Raw genomic sequence first — 16,453 nt, 5'->3', positions numbered from 1 at the left:
TTCACGCCGTTCCAGCCACGGCGAGACGCGCCCTCACCACATACAGACCAGCGAGGCTGAGTGGCTGGCCGCGGTCACAGAACAGCACACAAGCAAAAGCAGAGACAAGGCCACGCCGCTAGTCTCTGCCGCCGGGTGCCGTCGTACGTCTTCGCCGCGGGGGGATGGCGGGGTTCGGCCTCGCGCAGGCGCCGGCCGTGGTGGCGTTCGCGCTCGCGGCCGCCATCCTCTCCACGCCGCCGCCGGAGCCGGAGACCTTCGCCAACATCCCGCCCACGCTCTCCGGTAAGCAATCCCGTTCCCGTTCCATCCCATCCGTCCGCGCGAGATGAGCAGCTCCATTGACGATCGTGGCGTGTGAGTGCATCGGCAGGGGACGACAAGGCGCAGGTGAGGATCAAGCACCCAAAGTCGGCCAAGGCGCTGCAGTGCACGTCCAAGTGCGTCGCCACCTGCATCCGCGGCGGCGAGGGCCCCCTCAACGTCAGGAGGTGATCATCCCAACGCCTCTTACTGCTAATTCAAGCTCGACTCGTGGTGTTTTACTCTACAGTTAACACAAACATATATGTGCTGCAGACCTCTCGTGGTGTTCAAGGAGCAATTCCGCAGCCGGCTGTACTGGTAAGCAATCAGCTTCGACACATGGCATCATCGTCCTCTCGATTTCCTGTTTCCGTGCAATGATGTGGAGGCGACTGATGGAAACTGTATGTACACTTTGTCTGCGATTGGTTAGCCTGACAGAGTGCTCGGACATTTGCAACCTCATCAAGGATGGGGAGGATGGGCCTTGAGAAATTATCCAACAAGTTTTTAATTTGCCCGGAAGAAGCGGCAGGTACGTTCAAGGACACTTGATGACTGAAAATCTTTTGAAGCGGTATAGAAATCATACGTACTACGGAGTAGGTTCTGATGGAACGTTGCTAAAAAGTCGTCCCATGAAACAAAAATGTACTTCGTCACATTCGTTGTCTGAGAGAGAGACAGAGAGAGAAAATGTACACAAGACATTGCATTATTTCGAAACAAAAATGTACAGAGTACATAACATGTGTTGTCTTCCTTCGAGAGAGAAAATGTACATGACACGTTGGCTTCTTTCGAAACAAAAAATGTATACAACATGTGTTGCCTCGAGAGAGAGAAAATGTACATGACATGTTTGGCTTCTTTCGAAACAAAAAAGTATATGACATGTGTTGTGTTCTTTCGAGAGAGAAAATGTACGTGACACATTGCGTTCTTTCGAAACAAAAATGTACATGCCATTCGTTGCCTTCTTTCGAGAGAGATAATGTACATGACACATTGCTTTCTTTCGAAACAAAAAATGCACATGACAGTCGTTGCCTTCTTTTGAGAGAGAAAATGTATATGACACGTTGCCTTCTTTCGAAACAAAAATGTTTATGAGAGGTGTTGTCTTCTTTCGAGAGAGAAAATGTTCATTACATTCGTTGCATTTCTTCGAGCGACAAAATGTACATGCCACATTGCCTTCTTTCGAAGCAAAAATGTACATGACATTTGTTGCCTTCTTTTGAGAGAGAAAATGTACATGACACATTGTCTTCTTTCGAAACAAAAATGTATATGACAGGCGTTTCCTTCTTTCGAGAGGGAAAATGTACATGACATTCGTTGCCTTCCTTTGAAAGAGAAATGTAGAGGCCACATTGTCTTTTTTTTTGAAAAGGAGGTTCGAACCTCCGGCCTCTGCATCAAAATAATGCACACAGCCATATTTTATTAATTTATGAACAAGCCTGACAACATGAATACATTGATCAAACAATCCAAAACCACCAATCTATGCCTACAAGCCTGATGAAGGAATGGCTATCGAGGCCGCATGCCCTGATCGCATACCACCGCCAACATCGAAATCCGGAGGCCGCACTGGACAACCGGTCTAGCAAATCCCTAGCGTGTGCCGTTTGCTCGCGCTACGGAATTAGCCACCACCTTCTTCCACGAACTATCTTCAGAATTGAGATCGAAGCATTGCAACATGTCAAGCCTGCAACGATGAGCACAACCAGATCCCTTTAGCCATCACGTGTTCCAAGACGATGCCCGAGAGGGAAAACGACGCCAAGAATGTCGAAATCGTCCGATCCGACAGGCCACATTGCCTTATTTCAAAACAAAAATGTACATGACATTCATTACCTTCTTTCGGGAGAGAAAATGTACATGACACATTGCTTTCTTTCGAAACAAAAATGTATATGACATCGGTTGCCTTCTTTCGAGAGAGAAAATACACATGAGATGTTGGCTTCTTTCGAAACATAAATGTACATGACATTCATTGCTTTCTTTCGAGAGAGAAAAAATGTACATGACACATTGTCTTCTTTTGAAACAAAAATGTACATGGCACATTGCTTTCTTTCGAAACAAAAATGTACATGACATTCCTTGCCTTCTTTCAAGAGAGAAAATATACATAACACATTGCCTTCTTTCGAAACAAAAATGTGTATGACATGTGTTGCCTTCTTTCGAGAGAGAAAATGTACATGACACATTGCGTTCTTTCGAAACAAAAATGTACATGACATTCGTTGCCTTCTTTCGAGAGAGAAAATGTACATGACACATTGCCTTCTTTTGAAACAAAATGTACATGAAATTCGTTGCCCTCTTTCGAGAGAAAAATGTACATTACACATTCCTTCTTTCGAAACAAAAATGTACATGACATTCATTGCCTTTTTGAGAGAGAGAAAAAAATGTACATGACACTGCAGGCAGACCCAGTTACCAATATACATTTTGTGAGGACCATGAGTAGTTAGACATATGACACCATGATTTTTCTAGATAATGAGACAACACCTACACCTCGTTGCCTCATTTCGATAAAAAAATGTACATGATACAACAGGTAGATCCAATATACATTTTTTTAAGGAAAGAAAAACAGTAGGCAAAATGCCTACTGTCAATATATTAAATTGTAAATGGTGTATGTACAGCAAAGATCAAAAGGCATCAATCCAGCCTCTGAAATTGCAGTGTTTCTTTCCTTTTGCCCTGTGAAAGACCATATTAAGTTCATCCTTGAAGATCTTCCCGCATTCTGAGAAAGATTAGCTTGAATCCCCTGGAAGATGAAATCATCTCAAATCTTCCAAATAATCGGCATTCATCCTCTCGCCGTCCATCCGTCCAGGAGTAACGCGATCGAGGGAAGAAGGAGTTTTTTTTTTTAGAGAAAGGAGCCACGCTCCCGATTTCATTCAAGAAACCGCTTGTCCACAGGTCCGGGAAGAAGGAGCTTCACAGAAGAAGGGGTAATGGGAGGTACTGACGTGAGGTCGGCGAGGGAATGGCTCCGTCACCAGAGACTCCGAAAGGGAGGCGAGGAGGCGGAGGGAGCGAGTGGGTTGCTTTCAGTTGCGCCCGTTGGTTCTCTCTCCACTGTCTCTGAGCAGGAGGAAGCCTGCCCGTTGGTTCTCTCTCCACTGTCTCTGTGCAGGAGGAAGCCCGTGAGAACTCTATGGGCGATCACCCAATATACATTTTAATTTGATGACTTGTTTTTTTAAAACTTCGCAATAAAAATGGTTGTGTGCATCTATTGATGCAGAGTCCAGGGGTTTTTCTCCCCTTTTCGAAAAAAAAACCCAATATACATTTTGTCAGGACCACGAGCAGTAAGATATACAGCACCACAAGCTTTTATCTTAGATAATGACTTTCGAAAGAAAAAATGTACATGGAATTCGTTGCCTTCTTTCAAGAGAGAAAATGTACACGACAACACAGCAGGCAGACCCGATATACATTTTGTCAGGACCATAGCAGTAAGACATACGATGCTATGAGTTTTTTTTCTTAGATAATGATGCAACAACATGAGTGAATGCCTTCAACCAGGAACTTCAAATTTATGGAGTATTTGCTAGTAGACATCATATACAACAACTTATCACTGAATTCGACTAGAAGTCGAGTCCAACACCTATTAAGGGATGCTCAAGATTTACATCCGAGGATACCAGCCTTTCAGCCCAGCTGTGGCACACTGGTTCAGTGTTGAAACAAACCTGCTGCCATTTCTTGAACAGCGCATGTACACTTGTAATCCTTTCGACTTGATTTCTTACTGAAATAGCTAGGTTCAACTCCTAGCTAGCAGTTTAGGCTTGCTTGCATTGGACATTCCGTCCCGACGATTGTTTCCTCCTATCAGGCTGCTAGAACACACAGCTTGTCAATGGAAGACATTTTTCAAAAAGCCATCTAGCTGTTGTGTAAGCATCAAGAATGAAAATTATACAGATTGAAGATTAGTATAGTTTACCACTTCTGCTATCAGGATGAGTGACGATATGACAGCACACTCAATTTGATGATCCCATATCAGGCAGGAAAAGGTATCGAAATCGGGAATCAAATGGAATGATGCCAAAAGTCCGGGTGCCCAGGAAGCTTTGCCGCCTCTGGGACACACAATGCTCAACAAAGGTAGCCTGCTGCTGAGGCAGAAAATGTGATATCCAGATAGGGAAGCTGTTGTCATCAACAAAACCTCGCGCAAAACAGTGCAGCATTTTAGGGATCAGAAGCTTCCCCTTTCGACTCACTCCTACAGATGCTCTAATGAAATCACGTTGTGCATCCTGAAGCTCTTCCCTTACATTGGTAGCTGTGTATATCTTCACCTGCAGAATCATTACTCGGTTAAGTACAGAAACGCGCGACGCATGCTACTTTGTGTCAAAAATAATAGCACTACATTTGGTATCAAGATCCAAAAAATAAGTGATCTAAGTTTACCGCGGGTGAAGAATACATTCCACAGCTGAGAGCAAACGTCAGAAGTGGCTCAGGTGCTGCAATGCAGAACTTTTTCTGCTCCTCAGGTGCCTTTATCTTCTGAAGGGCAAGAAGCAGAGCCTTGAACAAAACACATAAGAATCTACCATCAGTTTGCATTCATGAACAAAGGGTAGTCAAACTGCAGGCAGATTCGCCAGCAAGATGCACGGCAGTTCACATTCACATACCATCTGCGGTCTGTGATTTGGTGGTTTCATCTTCAAAATAATATATTCGATGAATGCTGCACTGAATGAATTCCCTCCAATTGTATACGCAGCCTAGAATAAAATAGCATAACAATGTTAGACATGAAGTATCACAAAGTATGAAAATAAATAAATTAATCAGACAAGTACGGTTTTGATGAAAAAGAATCAAGTTTTCGAGCGAACCTTTTGCATTAGCGAAAACAGTTTCATATCACTTCGTGGAACACCATAAGCAAGGTACGCCTGTAAATAGACCAAGCACCGCCATTAATTTTCAGCATGAAAAATGAGATCTTCTTTCACAATTTTTCTAAAAGAAAAATAAGATCTTCTTTCACATCAAACCTAAGTGTATATTGTGCTAACCAGACAGGCTAAACAAATAAAACGAGTTTGACAAATCACCGTACGTGCATTAACAAGGCGTTGTATAAATTGATCCAAAACGCCAACCTCGAATCTTCATTGAGATGAACAGGGTTTACTTCTGCCAACTGCTCAATTAGCAACCTGCACTCTAATAAGTAGCCATCAGTACTTGTAGGTGTATCCAAAATCAAGACTAAAACATCATTGAGGCCGAGAATTTTTTTCCAATTTTCACCTTGAGGCAGACAAGGAGAAAATTGATATTTTAAATGTAAGTTCTCCTTCAGGTAGACAAGGTGAATTGCTCTCTGGTATGAATTACGACACACCAATTTTTTTTAGACGTGCACATCAATTAGTGTAACTGGCTAGCAGACAGTGGCTCTATAATAACAAAACATTGTTGGACACGGTACCTGAATTTCCGGAGTGATTCTGCAGCATACTCGAGTTGTTTTTTCCCGGCTGACATCCATGAAACTTCAGCGGCTGCGCCATAGCTTCCAATCTCGGACCAACTAAGCTTCTCCCGGGCTTTATACGGATCGAAAACGGTCTCCGAAGCCAGCAGATTGTTGTTCTGGTTCAGGTCGACCTGGGGGCTCTGCACCCAGGAAGAAATGGAAGACGGCTCGGACAGAGACCAGAAGGCAGAGATCCCGCTAGGAGACGGGATGGACTGCTGGTTTCCCATGGAGGGGTTGTTCCTCGAGGCCTCCCTGCACGAATCTGAGAGCGAAATGAAGATGTTCTTCATGCAGCGGACGATGTCCTCCGACAGGCGGTTCGGGTTTGCGTTGCCGAAGCTTTTCACCGAAAACTGTCTCTGCAATTTCGGGGCCGAGTCGTGAGGGGAAGCGCAAGGGTGGACCTTCACCCCTTTGCTGGATTTCTCGCTCGCCGCGTCCTGGTAGCGCCATGGATTTACAGTTAGGAAGGAGCTTCCTCGTTCTTCATGGTTGTTCACATGAATAATCTGGAACAGAAATGCAGTGGGTGAAGAGGCGTACGTCTGATTGGGACTTGGCGGAGCCGTGGTGGGAGCAGAGGGGCCGCTGCTTGAGGCGGTACTCGACGAGCCGCCGCTCGTTCCGCTCCTGGATGAGCTGAAAGTGCAGGGAGACCATGTCCTCCTCCAGCTTGGAGACGGCGGTCTCCATTGCGGAGATGTTGGAGAGCAGCTCCTGGGCCTGCAGAGAGTAGAGTCGGTGGTAGGCACAAACAGTGAGCACCACGCGCGCCGCCGGCCCGGCCAAGGATTGGATGGAGAGGTGAGAGCGTGTGCGTACGTTGGTGGGGAGGTAGGACATGTCGGCGAGGGTGACGGCGGCGTGGTCGAGCGCGTTCTCGAGGATGCCGTGCAGCGCCGTCTCCTCCCGCAGCACCTCCTGCAGCCTCTTCACCTGCAGCAGAGAGGCACATTCCGTTGATTCAGTCCCTAGAGACGCCGCCAATGAGGAATTCCCTTAATCAAATCAATCAAGGGAAGGGAGTCGAGTCACTCACCTCCTGCTCGAGCTCCTGCGACCTGCAGCCCTTCCTCGGCGCCACCGGAACCGGCCTCCCCTTTCCCCGCGGCAACGGCATGGCACTTCGTGGCAGCTTATTACTAGCTCCTCCGTCCGTCGAAGCAGAGCAGCGGAGCACGACAGCAAACTCGTAGAGTTGCGTTGGAACGACTTCGTGACGAGGGAGAGAACTGGAGAAGTTAAGCCCAAGCGTGCGCGGGGGAGAGAGTGTTTGGCTGGGTCGGCGTGTTTTGGTTGGGGGCAGGAAGGAAGACCGCGACTGCGACGGCAGCAGGGCGCAGAGCACTAACTCAGGACTTCAGGAAACTTCAAAATTTGAATTGCTGCTTGCCTCGTGTCTGCGGCGAGGGAAGCACACGACGCACTAAGCTGGGGGGTGGTTGGGTGGCCAACTCGCGACTCGAGATGGAAGCGAGCGCGACAATTACGAGAGCTGGCCGCCACCTGGGCTGGGATTCCGATTCGAGGCCGGGGCTGCAGTTGCACGCCGCCGAGCCCAAGGCGGACGCGGCTGCTTTGTCCGGCGCGCTTGGTCCGTTCCTGCAACGCTTTCTCCCTTTTTATTACGGGGAGTTGTTTATTTATCGTTGGCCCCGTCTCGCTAGTGGAGCGGTGGTCGCCTCGCCTCGCCCCCAGCTTTCGTGTCGTCCCGCGCGCGCTCTGCCCGACGTGCGACGGGTGCGGAGCCCCATGGCCGATCCCCGGATTCCCCGATCCACCACGCCGTTTTGAGTTCGAACTTGGAAGCAACCCTTTGTCCTCTCTCCTCCCCACCCAACAGAAAACAAGATGTAAAACAAGTCCCCTAATCCCGCTGCAGCTGCAGCTATCAATTGACAAAATACGAAAACAACACTCACAACACGGCCAAAGCGGCACACTTCACTTTGTGTTGGACTTGAATGAAACCGAATGAACGCCACAAGAAACCCATGCCGAAGAAGCCCGAGCAATGGCAATGAATACAAATGCAAATGCAACCGCTGCTGCACAGAGGCGGTCTGGGAAGCGGCGTCAATCAATGGCCTGGACGAGCCCCGGTTCATTCATTCACTCCTCCACGGAGATTCAATGCGCCGCGACCAACCGGAACGAGGTGACAGTGTGGTCTGGCTGACTGACCCTCCGGCAGTAAAGGAAACCTGTGTTGCCCGAAAAGTAGCACCAACAATGAATGGTCAATGAACTCTCGCCGTCCCCACGAGTCAACAAAAACCTGCTGAACGGTAAAGTTCACTTCAAAAGCACCACACGCCATTCCCTGAGGCTCGTCAGGGAAGTAACGCAGAGTAGTAACATGCATAGTTGACAATAACATATATGTGGTAATTTATTAGGTTGTAAACTCATCTTGTTTTGTTTTGTGTGATGTTATGATAACATATCTAGTTATCATTTTCCTCTTTTTTTTCATTTAATATCATGACATGTCATCAAAATGCCTAGTTGACATCTTATGTTACTACCTAAGTTACTCCCACTATCCACTGTGATCAGCCTGACAGGTGTCCGTGGTTCACAAGTTTTTTTTAGCTCCCGGACGCTTACCAAAGAACAGTAGAACTAATACACACAGAGTCTAGCAGCAAATGTCACTTTCACAGCCCACAGGATTACAACATGGTGGCCCAGGCCCACTTAAAAGTACAGCAATTGATGGTGTCTCTAAAGAAAATGATCCACAGTAGATTATACTACTGCTTCTGTCACAAAATGATTACTTGGTCATTCAGAAGATTACGACAGTACTACTAAGAACCACCACTAGTGGACATTAGTTCAACCGATTACCACAGCTGGACTGGACGTCTGCCCATGATCGCCAAGCCAATCCAGCATTGCTCAGCAGCACAGACATACCAAACCAAAAAGGAGGAGAAGGCATTGCTCCAGACTGGGTGTCGTCAATGGCGATCACTAGTCCTCTCTCGGTGCTGCCATCCAATCACGCAGATGGATATTCAGCCTGCCATGCTGAGCCCTGGAGACACCACGCAGGCATGGCGAGGTATTGGCGAGACGGAGATTGTAGTGGACAGACTCCAGTTTACGGAACATCTGTTCTTCTTCATATGAACTTGGCACCTGCTCGGATAACCTCCAGTCGATGTTGTACCTGGAAGAGCCGAAGCATGTTTGTCTCAGGACCCGGGTAGCAAAGGTTTGCAGATCTCGCGTGTGAGTCCCGTGCCCCGACCACCATTGAACTGTGATTTCAAGAAAAGTATGTTCAGAACATAATTTCCATAATTTTAATATGAAGAAAGTGATAGTGATCTCAGCGGGGATAGTTCGAATTTGAGAGTTAAAGTCAAAAGAAAAGCAAAGAAGGTTCAAGTACACAAGCCATATATATAGTCCAGTTTGCAACAATGAACACCAAAGGGGACACCTAAGAAGCTAAGCCTCCCCAAACAATTTGTTTATATTTTTTTTTGCTTTTCGTATTGAAATTGTATTTAAAACTAGATTAGTGTGCTGACAAATTAGACTAATACAAATAAGTTGGTCATTTTACGCAGGTGGAACTATTATGAAATGATACATTTGTGCCAATGTTCACATCCTAAATATGTTGGTGCCCAAACACACATATGAGATTAGTGGAGGAGCTTGTGCCACTATTCTAGCTTGCTGCTCCTAAAAGACTTTTGAGAATCATACATATGGCACAATATGGCAAGAGTGACTTGTTAATGAGGGGACATCTTAGAAGTTAGGCTGTACTTTACCTTGTGGGATTTCCATTATTTGCTGAATTTCTGATTCTGAATCAAAAGAACCAAACTTTCTTTGATAAATTTCCAATTGTGCAGCCACTTTTCTGGAATTGTAATGGACACTGGCCAGTTGGATTACACAGATCGTGATGCCACTGCTAGTCTCAGTGTCATGACTGAATCTGTCTGCATGGAGTGGGATATGCAAGTAATTATCCCATATCTTGTCAACCAAATGCCAATAATCACCATGATTATCTCCAAGACTGTGCTTTATGTTTTCTTTTGCACTATCCATGGCGTCATACAAGATACCCATTGGACAACAGTCAGATTCCAGTTTATACAACACATTGACAAGTGGATTTGTAACCTTCAAAGCGTCAGCAGCAGCACACCAAAATGCATCATCTTTCTTTACGATGCCACAGATATGTTTGAACAAGCTTTTAGAAGCCCAACCAAACAGATCCCATTCAGACGAGGTAAACATCTCCACTAGATTTCCTCTCTTAGAAACTAACCTCTCTAATGTGATGAACACTGCAACAAATTCCAAATGTGAACTGCTCAGAATTTCCTCCTGAATATATCTATCTTTCAGATCCATTGGGAGTTTATGGCCATATATAAACCTTGTAATTTCTCTTGCCTTCATTAGGACATCCTTGACATGATTGAGTGCTGCTATCTTCTTAAGCAGAAGGTTGATGCAAGTGTCAGCACATACAGCAAAGAAGAATGAATGGTCATATTTCTTTAGCACTGCCTGCTATGCAGCCTGTATATAAGGCGAGACATCATTTGTAACAATCTGAACAATGTTGTGGGCACCAACATGATCAACCACACGAGAAAGCAATAAAGCTAGCTCATCCACATCCTCAATGATATCAGATGCATCCATGGATCTGAGGAATATCATACCTTTGCTGCAATGAACCAAGACACGAATGAAGCTTCTGCCACATTGGCCCTTCCAACTATCCAAAATTACACTGCAGCCACTTTTTTCCCATTGTTGCTTGAGTTCCTTTGCACGTTGCTCAGTTTCTCTTAGTTGCTCCTGCAGAATAGATTCATACGTAATCCCAACCCTACAGGCGAGAGTGTCAACCATCTCCTTGAAAGATGTCAGGTGGAAAACACCAGGCTCAAGTCCAGCATCAAAGATGAACTTGCCTATTGACTTTGCTGCCACAGAATCGAAGTTATCATTTGCATTCACTTGCGTGTTTATCATTTGCTTCATCTCTACTTGTGTGGCTTCCATGGGCTGCATTGGATTCGGCGTGTTCTGAATAAAGCAGTGGTTATTGGACTTAGGTGGCTGCAGATGTGGTTGCTGGGCTTCAGCAGATGGAAGGGGTTGGTTTCCTGTCAGAGGAACCTCAGCATGTTTCAGTTTGTCCAATTTTCTGTGCATCCAATCTTTCTTGCGACTCGCAAGTGAACTCCTTAAGCTTGCCCTGACACTTTCAGGTACTAGGTTGCACGGACAAACATTCCCCCTGATGCCTGCTAAATGATGCTCCAGACGATTGTATCCCGAAACCACCTTTCCACAGTAATTGCAGCTCACTCTCGAGCCTTTCTCATCAATTCTTTTTCCATATCTTTCCTTTTCACAATTCTTCGCCTGAGCATCTCGTGTGGAACAAACCTGAAGAAAAACAAATAGACTTCTGTAATGCAAAAAAAGAGAGTAATCGTTAAGAATGTGTTATTCCCATTTCACAAAATGTTAGATTTAATCTGATTCCTCTTCAGCATGATAGCACATGATTTACTACTAGGATCATAAATTTACCGTGTGCAAACACAGAAGACTGACATCCAACTAAAGACTGTACATTTGAAGTCAAAACAAAGTGTAATGACATGGTCTGTAGTTCAAGTTATATATTATCTGTTACCAGGGCAACAAATGTTTGGGTACCAATGCAACGAGTTAACAGTAACCGCAACAGGGTCCATCATTGTTCCCTCTAATCGGCTCAAAGGCCTTACACGATCCAACATTAAGCTACCCAACCCCTAAGGCCCTAACCAACCAAAACCTAAATGGAGAAAAGGGGGTTTCTCTTGGACATGCTCTGATTCGCCTAAAGGCGTGCCTCACGCAGGCATATAGCCCTGAACTGCGCACAATCAATTCCCTATTTCCCTTCCGTCTGCTTCCATTCAAGTACATGGAGAGAGATTGTTTTGTTACCATTTTTGTCGCCTCCCTGGGGCAAACCAGAGGAGGAGGTCGCAGCAGGCGGCCGCTGCGCCGCGCCTCGCCCTGCCTCCCCGTGGCTGCGGGCGTCGTTGACGAAGCCGCCAGGGCTTGACGACGATAAGCCGAACTTCGCCGGCCACCCTCCTCCTCTCGCTGTGTTGCGCCTCGTGGTCTCTGCGCTCGCTTTTCTGATCAGCGGCGTGGCGGTCACGGGAGAGGGGAAGGGAAGGAAAGGAAGAGGTGGCAAGGACGAGAGACAGGAGAGGGTTTTGGGGCGCGTGAGGACCAGACTCGACCGTGCAAAGACTGGAAAGGGCTTTGACTGTTTGCCACCTGTGTGCTACAATGGCTATAGGCCTCGCCAGAGAGGCATTTTGTAGGAAATTACCAAAAGAAGAAACACAATTTCCTTTTCCTTAGCAAAAGTTCTTTTTTCCTTATGAGGTCACGCAGAGTTAACCGGAGGAAGTGTATAACACACTTTTACAGTTTTTACTGCTTAACATATGTGCAGAAGTTGCTTTCTCCTTACGAGGCGACGTGGAGTTAACCGGAGGACATGTATAACACACTTTTACAGTTTTTCCTATTTCACATGTGTTTTTAGCATTTTATTGGATGGAGGAAGTGTATAACACACTTTTACAGTTTTTACGTTTAACATGTGTTTTAAGCATTTTAGAAGTGTATAACACTTTTAAGCATTTTAAAAGTGTGTTATACACTTCCTCCGGGTTTTTTATTGCGTTAAAAAAAACGAGTCATCATGCAAGACGAGGTTGGCAAGTGCATGAAGACAAGTTACCAGATCTAGCGAACATGCAATTAATAGATTGTTTTGAAAATACGTGAATCTCAGCCGGCCGAAAATAATCTTGCACAGTTTTCAGAAAACAAGTATAGCATTCAAAAACTAGAGGCCCGAGTACAAAGACCCTTATACTGTTCAAAAGAAGGGGAGTTTTGTGAATCCTAATAAGGTAAAAATAAATCACTCTACTATTTTCAGTTCACCAATTCCCGTTACATCTTTTACCACTAGTTCTTCATCCAATGGCTCCGATCTCATCTCATAAATAAAACTGCTTCCATGACCCTAAGTTTCTCTTTGCTCTTGTTTGTTCATCAAACTTATCTCTAAAAATCTTCTAATGGGTTCGTTGCATGAAAAACAAAAAAAATTCTACGAGAAGTGCGGAAAAAACCCAAGATCATATCTACTAGATGTATGTAACGAGAGGGATTATGAGCATCATACCCTCGTAGACCACAAAGCGTTACGATCACGGGATTGTTGTTGGTGTAGCGGTACTTTCGATGAGATAAATCTCAATGCTGAACAGACGGCACCTCCTTGGTATCCACACATTCAGCTTCACGTCGTCTCATCCTTCTTGATCCAACAAGCGAGGGAAAGCGGTCGATGAGATTCCAGCAGCACGACGGCGTGGTGGTGGCTATGGTGGAAAGCTCCGTGGGCAGGGTTTCGCTGCGCACGAGAGAGGAGGAGGAGAGGGGCTCAGGGGAGAGAGATCCAGCCTACCCTCTATTTATATATAGGGGGGGGGGTTGGCCAGAGTTTGCCCCTCCTCCAAGAAGGAGCTAGGGCCGGCCAGGGGAGGAAAAAGAGTTCCGGGAGGACTCCCTCCTCACGAACTCCCTGTCCACGTACGGTTCTCCACCATACGGTGGAGTTGTTCCTTCCCTTTCCTCCTAATGGGCCGCCTAGGCGGCCCATTAGGGGATAGCTAACTAGATTGTTCTAATTAATTAATATAGAGGTCCAATTAAATTGTCAAAAATATTTTGGAACATTGCAGAATCTTTTGAGAACTTCCAGAACCTTCTAAAACATTCCCGATCAATACTGGAAAATATCCCGAACCGAAACCCTGAAACAGCTTTCCCATATATAATTATTTATCTTCGGACCATTCCGAAGCTCCTCGTGATGTCCTGGATCCCATCTGAGACTCCGAATCAATATTCGATATCACCATCTATTTATCTCATCGAACCCTAGGGACATAAAGCGTTAAGTGTGTGACCCTACGGGTTCAAGAACATGTGGGCATCATCAATATCAATAACAAATAACGGGACCTGGATATCCATAATGGTTCCCACATATTCCACGAAGATCTCATCGGTTGAACCATGATGTCGAGGATTCAATTAATCCGGTATCCAATTTCCTTTGTGTCGCGATGTATTACTTGCCCTAGTTTGATCGTCGGTATCACCATACCTAGTTCAATCTCGTTACTGGCAAGTTCTCTTTACTCGTAATGCGATATAATATCCCTGTGACTAAACACATTACTTGCATGCTTGCAAGCTCATTAGGATGTTATATTACCGAGAGTGCCCAGGATATATCTCTCCGTCACATGGAGTGACAAATCACAGTCTTGATCCATACAACCCAACAAGCACCTTCCGAGATACCTGAAGAACACCTTTATGATCACCCAGTTATGAGATGACGGTTGATGTCCACAAAGTATTCTTCCAGTACTAGAGAGTGGCATGATCTCATGGCCCAAGGAAATGATACTTGACATTAATTATGTAAGCAATAGCAATTAAAACTTAAGTGACAAGATCAAAAGCTACGCTTATCTTTGGGTCTATCCATCACATCATTCTCCTAATGATATGACCTCGTTATTAAATAACAACACTTATCTATGGATAGGAAACCTTAACCATCTTTTAATCAACGAGCTAATCTAGTAGAGGCATATTAGGGACACAATATTTGTTTACTTATCCACACATGTATTTTTTTCCTATCAATACAATTATAGCATGGATAATAAACCTTTATCAAGAACAAAGAAATATGATAATAACAAATTTATTATTGCCTCTAGGGCATATTTCCAACATCTTCCTCCCATGACACAGGTAAACCTCCATCACCCTTCTTGTCTCGCTTACACCGGCCTGCACCGATATTGCTGCCTCCATTGATAACACACTGGGCTTCCATTCGAATCATGATGCAATACAAGGTTGTCAAGTGGATGAAGACAAGTTACTACACATCTGATGACCTAGGTATGTGGATATATAAGTTGTTCATATATGTAGATACGATAAACTTGATAATTGGAACTTGCCAGTATATATTTTCATGGCACTATCTTCATGTACATACTTACATATGGGGAATTTTTTTATATATATGTAGCATGTTAACTATGTAAAAGCTGTGTCAGATTTTATGTAATACAACACAAATGCCTTGTAGAAACACTTTCCCAGTGGCACTTGACTATTGGACTCTATGAATTGTTTCATGGAGGCAATATTTTTTGTGAAGAGGCAGTCCACTGTAGAAAATGCGTTCAATATAGAGGGACTAGCTGAGACATTATGGCATAGACATTTTCTGAGGCACTTTTTTATTTACCATACGGATACTCGTTTAATCAAGGACATATAGAAAGTGTCATGAGTATTTGGTCAAAAAAAGTGTCATGAATATAGAGACACAACTCTAGACATAATGGTGAACATGCATTTTATAGATTGTAGCAAAATTCTTTTGGATACATTTTTTGAGATACTTCATGAAATGACCTTATGTTATGGTAGAGACACTATTTTAGGCACTTTTATGTTGTGTAAAACATTCTTAACAAATTTGAGATATGTAGTCAAGTACTCATAATAATTCTACTACAAATATGCGACGGAACTTGTATTATGTTGAGATGGTTAGATGTGTATCTCAAGGTCTTGAGTTCGAGGATTAGTTGCTCCATCACAAATTTCCAATGTAGTTTTTCTAATACTTGATTATGGAATGTAAAGACAATATCGACACCCCTACTTGCAAGATCTTCGTCGGGGACAGCAACACGCCAACCACACTTGACGCGCTTCCTAATTTGGGATGTGTATCACTGCAAGGAGTGCCATACACAGACACATCTTCAACGTGTGAGGCACATCGCCTGTCTCATTGACCTGAGAGGCACATCGAGATACCGTCCAAGCGTACAAATGACATCTTTGTTGGAATGGCTTCGCGACACTCATTCCCCGACTGCCTTCGGTGCACTCAGGTCCTTTTCACTTTATGCTGTTTTTTGGAGCTTTTAGGACTTATAGTATTTATCTGAGGCCCAAAGAAATTTCTAGAGTGTTCTAGCCACTTTATATTGAGATTTTAGGACTTCTATTTTTTTTTAGTTTTTCTAGACAGACAATGGAAAAGCTTTCTGCACCGGCAAGCCGCATGGGCCTCCTCCTCCCACTTCTCCTACTTCTCAGACCATTCCGCACGGGCTTCCTCCTCATGGGCTGAAAGGCCCATTAGGCCTAGCCAGCCCGTTCCTCCTTAGGGTTTAAGGGGTAGCTCGCAACCACACCCTAACTATAAATACATCCTCTAAAAAAACTATAAGTACATCAAACCGCTACCTTGCTTTCTTTTTATCTCCCATTCTCCCTGCCACCGCCTTACTTTGTTTCTCTCCTTGCTCTCCTAGGAGATGGGGTGTCCTCTCGCTCTTCTCAGCACCGAGGCCATGCATGCCACTCGTCGGT

The 16,453-nt window shown here is 44.8% G+C and overlaps 2 protein-coding genes and 1 pseudogene across 3 annotated transcripts; 1 reads left to right on the top strand and 2 right to left on the bottom strand.

The window, feature by feature from the left end:
- The first annotated feature begins 52 nt into the window (after nt 1–52).
- On the top strand, nt 53–1,201 carry LOC100824163. The gene is made up of 4 exons (XM_003563477.3): nt 53–285; nt 374–491; nt 580–624; nt 740–1,201. The coding sequence occupies exons 1-4, from the start codon at nt 165–167 to the stop codon at nt 795–797; spliced, it is 342 nt and encodes a 113-aa protein (XP_003563525.1). The 5' UTR covers nt 53–164; the 3' UTR covers nt 798–1,201.
- Nucleotides 1,202–3,694: 2,493 nt separating this feature from the next.
- LOC100823854 lies at nt 3,695–7,460 on the bottom strand. Of its 2 annotated transcripts, none has more exons than XM_010229132.3 (10): nt 6,927–7,460; nt 6,710–6,823; nt 6,431–6,610; nt 5,837–6,327; nt 5,462–5,561; nt 5,235–5,294; nt 5,028–5,120; nt 4,798–4,917; nt 4,322–4,682; nt 3,695–4,214 (listed from the first exon to the last, which is right to left on the bottom strand). In XM_010229132.3, the coding sequence occupies exons 1-9, from the start codon at nt 7,005–7,007 to the stop codon at nt 4,362–4,364; spliced, it is 1,560 nt and encodes a 519-aa protein (XP_010227434.1). In that variant the 5' UTR covers nt 7,008–7,460; the 3' UTR covers nt 3,695–4,214; nt 4,322–4,361. The 2 variants fall into 2 exon arrangements, with proteins under 2 accessions (XP_010227434.1, XP_014756159.1); XM_014900673.2 differs by having other exon boundaries at nt 3,695–4,211; nt 6,927–7,459.
- A 1,069-nt stretch (nt 7,461–8,529) lies between these two features.
- Nucleotides 8,530–12,119, bottom strand: LOC100828849 (annotated as a pseudogene).
- Nucleotides 12,120–16,453: the final 4,334 nt, after the last annotated feature.

This window comes from Brachypodium distachyon, chromosome 1 (assembly GCF_000005505.3).
Source record: "Brachypodium distachyon strain Bd21 chromosome 1, Brachypodium_distachyon_v3.0, whole genome shotgun sequence".
Lineage (NCBI taxonomy): Eukaryota > Viridiplantae > Streptophyta > Magnoliopsida > Poales > Poaceae > Brachypodium > Brachypodium distachyon.
Note: the sequence above shows the minus strand (reverse complement) of the source record. Positions and strands in the feature narration are given on the sequence as shown.

Bases quoted from the DNA above. Each gene is read 5' to 3' on its own strand.
- LOC100824163 (XM_003563477.3), top strand. From the start codon at position 165: ATGGCGGGGTTCGGCCTCGCGCAGGCGCCGGCCGTGGTGGCGTTCGCG. The intron at 286-373 runs GTAAGCAATCCC...GTGCATCGGCAG, and splicing joins CATCCCGCCCACGCTCTCCG to GGGACGACAAGGCGCAGGTG. The intron at 492-579 runs GTGATCATCCCA...TATGTGCTGCAG, and splicing joins GGCCCCCTCAACGTCAGGAG to ACCTCTCGTGGTGTTCAAGG.
- LOC100823854 (XM_010229132.3), bottom strand. From the start codon at position 7,007: ATGCCGTTGCCGCGGGGAAAGGGGAGGCCGGTTCCGGTGGCGCCGAGG. The intron at 6,824-6,926 runs GTGAGTGACTCG...TCTCTGCTGCAG, and splicing joins CGCAGGAGCTCGAGCAGGAG to GTGAAGAGGCTGCAGGAGGT. The intron at 6,611-6,709 runs GTACGCACACGC...TACTCTCTGCAG, and splicing joins TGTCCTACCTCCCCACCAAC to GCCCAGGAGCTGCTCTCCAA.